At 30.3% G+C, this 6,512-nt stretch overlaps 1 protein-coding gene across 1 annotated transcript; it reads left to right on the plus strand.

Moving 5' to 3' along the window:
• The first annotated feature begins 1,973 nt into the window (after positions 1–1,973).
• LOC143085205 (lysophosphatidic acid receptor 6-like) lies at positions 1,974–5,520 on the plus strand. The gene is made up of 2 exons (XM_076261436.1): positions 1,974–3,331; positions 5,022–5,520. The coding sequence occupies exons 1-2, from the start codon at positions 2,253–2,255 to the stop codon at positions 5,167–5,169; spliced, it is 1,227 nt and encodes a 408-aa protein (XP_076117551.1). The 5' UTR covers positions 1,974–2,252; the 3' UTR covers positions 5,170–5,520.
• The last annotated feature ends 992 nt before the right edge of the window (positions 5,521–6,512 follow it).

Below are 6,512 nucleotides of genomic sequence, written 5' to 3' on the forward strand. Positions count from 1 at the left end.
TATGAATGACAATGTACAAAATAAACATATTTGTTTGCACGTATTAAATACTACTCATATATGTGTATTCTAATGTTGACATGTTACTGTAGATAATTAATAACATCGAGGTTTCGTGCGTATTTAAGAATAAAGTGTCTAGTTACATGAACCTATTTACACAAGTAACAAATATAGTTATGATTGACTATTTAAAAATACCGCGAGCAAGTCACAGGTACATCAATAAGATATTTGAACGCAAGAATACGATTTGATTTCTTTCTATAGATTATTTTGTTTTCTGAAAGTGAATGAAATGCAAGTAGAAAAATGTTCATATCTGTATAGGTAATTCACACAGATGAAAAGTTACATCATACACATTTTCAATTCAACTTTTCACTCTCTATAAAATGAAAGTATGGTCGAAACTTATGAACAAAAATAAAATTTCAGGACTAAAATATCTATCTTGTTTTGATGATCAATTTTTGAAATTTTCAGTTCATGAATATCAAAATCAACAAAATTAAAATAATCTCCCTTCTTTACCATTATATTTTATGCTATTTCACTTTTTATAAATTTTTTACTGCTGATAATATATAGTTTTTTAAACAGGAAATTTATAAAAATGACCACATTATTGATTTTCATGTCAACACCGAAGTGTTGACTACTGGGCTGGTGATACCTTCGGTGACGAAGCGTCCACCAGCAGTGGCATCGAACCAGTGGTGTAAATAGTTATCAGAGGTACCAGGATTATAATTTAGTACGCCAGACACGCGTTTCGTCTACATTAGACTCATCAGTGATGCTCATATCAAAACATTTATAAAGCCAAACAAGTACAAAGTTGAAGAGCATTGAGGATCAAAAATTCCAAAAAGTTGTGCCAAATACGGCTAAGGTAATCTATGCCTGGGATAAGGAAATTCTTTTTTTTTTCGAAATATTTAAAGTTTTGTAAACAGGAAATTTATAAAAATGACCACATCATTGATATTCATGTCAACACCGAAGAGTTGACTACTGGGTTGGTGATACCCTCGGGGACGAAACGTCCACTAGCAGTGGCATCGAACAATGTTGTTTTTACAGTCTTAGTTTCAATCTTTATAAATTTCTTTCCAAATAATAGCTAAAACGCTAACAATGTACAAAATCGCCCTTCTATCGTAATAACTATTGTAATTTTTTTTTTTCACGATTTAACCTACATTGGCATCATTGTCTAGACTTGGTTATGCATTTTAACTGAAGATAGTTTCTGTTGAATTATGTGCACAACTAGTTTTGTTTTCAAGGAACTATATACCATATACTGCATTCAACAGACAAATCAAGTCAACTAATGTGTCTGAAGACATTTATCCGTAAAAGATGAAATAACTGACTAACATTTGAAAACGTTGAAAATAATTTCTATTGAACGAAATGTTTCGCCTAAATTTGAAAACAATATGTCTGATATGATTAGCAACGAAAAAATAAATATTCACCAGTGACACATGAGCGAGGATGTAAACACAAAAAGCTTATCGTTACCATTTTTTATTATTCGTTGATATATAATTATAATTTATTTGTATAATGCCTGCAAATGAAAATTAAATTAATATTCCAATAAAATATACTGTAAAAGTCTCTCATGTCCTGAACGACATTATTTTGATAGATAAATGTACTCCATTTACTGACGTTTGGGAAGCCACGATACTTTTTTTTTTTATATCAACCATGTCAACGAAAATTTCAAACTAAACATTTATGGAAAAAAGCTTATATATTCAAATTTATAAGGCAGATATGCAGTTTCTTATTTATTTTCCCAGTTTAATGTACAAACGAAACAGTTAGTTTCGTAGCAGTTGAATAGTTTCATTAAATGCCAATGATAGTTATGGAAAAGCTTTACTATTTTATTTGTGTTGCGCAATGCGTTCTAAATCGTGATTTAAATACCAACATTTGTGTGTAAGACGATATTTAAACGACTGAATAAAATGTATTTTAAACACCATTTAAAAACATATTGAGCGCACTAATTGACATTTTTACTGACAAAAAAGATTCAATTGTGGAGTAATTAAAACAACAGATGGATTATCGCACACCGGGTGACAATGAGGAAGTGTATTAAGTATCCAGAGAAATGAGATACATTATAGTATAGGTAAAAACGACATGTGGATGTTGACATTGTTTAACATTGGGATGTACTTATTTGTGTTCTTAATGTTAACATAATAACAATAGACAGCATCATGACATCTGTTAGTCTGTTTACAAACGAATTTTACGAGACTTCATCCTCTACAACAGAAAGATTCTTAGACAACATATCGACAGTGAGTAATACTGATACCTTTGATTCATCTACTAATGCTACCTTTTCAAAGTCAGATGATAAAAGTTCTAGCATAGAAAATATTACGAACTGGATATGGATAATAGGTGCACCGATAGTGTTCATTCTTGGAATAATTGGAAATAGTGGAATAATATTAGTTTTACATCGAATGAATAGATGGAAAAAGTTGACGTACAAGTTAATTCTGATATTAGCTATATCCGATTCGGTTGTACTATGTATTGGACTTGGACGACAATGGCTTCGATTTGCTTTAGATCTAGATATTAGACTGTTCTCAGATTTTGGTTGCAAATTTTTAGTCTTTCTAATATATTTTTCGATGCATTTCTCCTCATGGACTTTAGTTTGCGCTACGTTTGAAAGATATCTGAAAACAAGACATCCATTTCGAACGTATTGTGTAAATGTTTCGAAAATTTTGAAGATTACTTATGTGTTCATAATTGTCATAACATTGGGACTTGACTGTCCCCTTCTTTTAACGAATGAACTTAAAATTAACACAGAGAACAGTCGAACTTGTAACAATACGTCAATAGAAACCTCAAATTATGAAGAAAAGTATTTTGTTTTTATAGACTTCGCATGGTTATGCTTCATTCCCTTTGTTTTAATGACGTTTATGAATTTTTTTGTTGGCAGAACAATTAAACGATCATTCCGACGTACAGTGCGATACATCCCAGATCCACAAAATCGAGAACGTCATTTGATTGGAAATAAAAAGTTAACACGGATGATATTCTGGACTAGTGTATATTTTCTTCTCACTACATTACCTATATCAATACATTTCTGTGTCGACTCATTTCTAAAACCAGGTTCAACAAAAGAAACATCTGACAAAATTGATTTGTCTGAAGCAATTCTATATTTATTCCAGTTTACAAATTACTCTGCTAATTTTTATATCTACTGCAAATTCAAAGATGCCTTTAGAGAATACCTTCCTTGTAAAAGAAGATCAAGGTACGTCAATTTCTTAAAACATGGTAGTATTAATCAACCTTAGGAACAATATCTTAACCTTTCTTAAACAATAACTTTTTCGTGCATGATTCCCAAGCAGAAATGGAAGTTTAAATAGCCGTAATTAGAGACTAAAAAAGACTAAATTGATCTACATTAAATAAAAAAAAAAATTCACTTTCAAAACAAATTTTAAACTATGTAGTCAAACACTGGAAAATAAATTTGTGAAAGACTGATGCCGTACGGGAAATATGTAAGTTGTAGTTCTTACAATGACATGGGTCGATTTTAATCGCTCATAAAGAGGTACGTGTACATCATATAATACCCCGTTTTAAAAAGTTATTGACCCAGCGAACAAGGTGGAGATGACATTGATATTTTTCGTCTGATTCTTTTGTCATAATATGATAAAAATTATATGTCTTTACTGAACTATTACCCAGGTAAAGTTCAATCCTCCCTTTAATCTATATTAGGTCTAATTGTTGATTGTAATAAATGTAAAGAGATATTTTTTTCAATCCTGTTGCAGTTCGTGATTATTAACTGAAATTAAATGAATATATAATTTCTTGGTTACATGTATTGTAATATGCTTAAAGATAATATTCCTAAAATAGTATAGAACGTCCTTAATGTATCGGAGTGTAAAAGTAAAAAGAAATGAATAAAGTAGAAAAATGGAAACACAAATAAATTCTTCAAATATACCAATATGGAACGCTTAATGCGCGTTTCATGTCCATAAGACTCAATAGTGGACTTTAATTTATACATGTAGGACAAATCAAATACGATTTTGAGAAGCATTAAAAATTAAAAAAACTTTAAAGTATTGATAGCTAAAGCTGTATGCCGGTAGTATGAAAATATACGTGTAACGAATAATTCAAAAAAAAATAAAGTACATTTTTAGAAAAGGACATTTCAATATAAAAAATATAAAGTTGTGGTACAATTACAAATGAGACAACTCGCCACCAGACAAACCAACCTATATGGACGTTTACCACCAATTTTCACCGTACTGCCTTCAACAATGACCAAACCCAATACCACATATATAGGTAGCAATACAAAATTAATCTCAAGTCAAAGTATTGATTACTGTATATTTGATCCATAAAAGACCACCGGAACAAACCAGTTGTAGTAAACACTTTTCAATACTACCAGATTATATAACTGAAGTTAACGTTCAATAAATGTAATTTGGTAATTGAATAAATTCAAAAGAAAAGAAAAATTACGATTGAGAAGAACGTGTGTGTGGTTCTCACGTGTATGTTGCTGCATACATTCGCAGCACATACAATTATCTGTTTTTATGTGTTAAGTTTGTGTTACTCCGTTTTTATTTTTTTTATTGGGATTTGTAGTTTGTTGTTTTTCTTTTAAATGTTTAAGCTAATGACAATGTCAGCTTTTCTTCGAAACATGATTTGGGAATGTCTCTTTTGAATCATCGGGGTATCTTTTATATTTACTCAGACTCAACATATCTAGATAACAAGATAACGGATGAACTGTCAATTGGAGTCAACTAATATAATTATATGATAATCGTTTTCCTCAATTCAAAAACAACCAAAAATAATCCAAGAAAATCGGAAGAACATATTCCAAGTGTTTTTGCATAATATTATTTACTTGAGTTTTAAATTACAAAACGTTTTAATTTCAGATTTTCACTTGAAAGACCATCTCTCTCAGTTTCTAGAGGCAGCCGAGTAACGACTCTAACAAATGCGGATTACTCTGTTGGGAACGGTGCTGTGCCTGAATTTCAGGAAAATGTCAACCGTACTATAAATGAAACTCAGCTTTCTTGAGATGATGTATTATAGAGCACACAATGCGAACATCATGATACAATAATTATTCCTTTATATAAAATAGAAACACAATGTAACAAGCTAAGAGTGAAATAGATATATATGAGCGTTACTGATGAGTCTTATGTAGACGAAACGCGCGCCTGGCGTATTAAATTATAATCCTAGTACCTTTGAAAACTAACTCATGTACACCACACATTTTTCTTTTATTTAATTACTGATAAAGATATGTCTGGATATGAAATTGAAACTAGTATGTACAACAAATGAATTGATTTCATTTATATACCGGTTTCAGATATATCTAATCTAATACATGATTCAATAAATCGAATGTCAGATTTTTAGCTTATTTTAATTCATAACCCTCTGCAAACATTGATTACTGTTTAGGGGAAATCATAACACTATTAAATACGTGAATAGTTAATCGTAAAGAAAAAAGTACGAAGAATTATATCTGACAAAAATTTAGACATCGGTTATATATGTCATTTTTCTTCGTAATTATGTTTAATTTGTCTACAAACTGTTTAAATCGAGCTGTATTTATGGGTCGTATGTAGTCCAAGCGCATGGCCGGTGTAACCACATTATAATTCTTGTATCTTTAACATGTTGTAACTGTGCAAACAGTGGCATTTTATACTTAATGCAAAAACATTTGTTTTTTTTGTTCATCAAAGATATAGTAATCGGAGAAACCATTAAAACTAAAAGAAAACAACAATAGAAACAAAAACAACACCACAGTACAATGTATAATTTGTCCGGATGTAAGAGGAATTTAACAGGACACGCATTTTATATGATAAATGAACGAGACAATTTTTTACCTATATAATTAACCAAGCCTCTATTCTAAACAGTTTGAGCCTAAATGACAATACCTGTGGGGTGTACCAAATTAAAATTCTGACATCTTTAACGTGTTTTAACTGTGCAGCATATTGCAATTTATACTAACAACAAAAACGTCTTTCATTTGTTTTTACGAATAAATAGTATTCGGAGAAACCATTTAATTGTAAAAAAAGAAAAAAGAAAAAAAAAACAACACAACAATATATTTTTTCCGGATGTAAGAAGAATGCCACAGGATCGGAATTTTACGTGATAAAAATATGAGACAATTTTTTACCTGTACAACTAACCTAGCCTCTATTGTTCTTAATAGTTTAAACATATATGCCAATACCAGTAAGTTTTTTATTACATATTTGTAACTGAAACACGATAATACAATATGTAAACGCCTTATATCCGTAAATGAAACAGATATTTAACGCAATTTCCAAAAAAAAAATTCTTAACTTTCCCACTATACATTTGCAATG

This window comes from Mytilus galloprovincialis, chromosome 8, assembly GCF_965363235.1.
Source record: "Mytilus galloprovincialis chromosome 8, xbMytGall1.hap1.1, whole genome shotgun sequence".
Lineage (NCBI taxonomy): Eukaryota > Metazoa > Mollusca > Bivalvia > Mytilida > Mytilidae > Mytilus > Mytilus galloprovincialis.

Excerpts from the sequence above, each read along its gene's own strand:
- LOC143085205 (XM_076261436.1), top strand. The coding sequence starts at position 2,253 with ATGACATCTGTTAGTCTGTTTACAAACGAATTTTACGAGACTTCATCC. Across the intron at positions 3,332-5,021 it reads CCTTGTAAAAGAAGATCAAG|ATTTTCACTTGAAAGACCAT; the intron begins GTACGTCAATTT and ends TTTTAATTTCAG.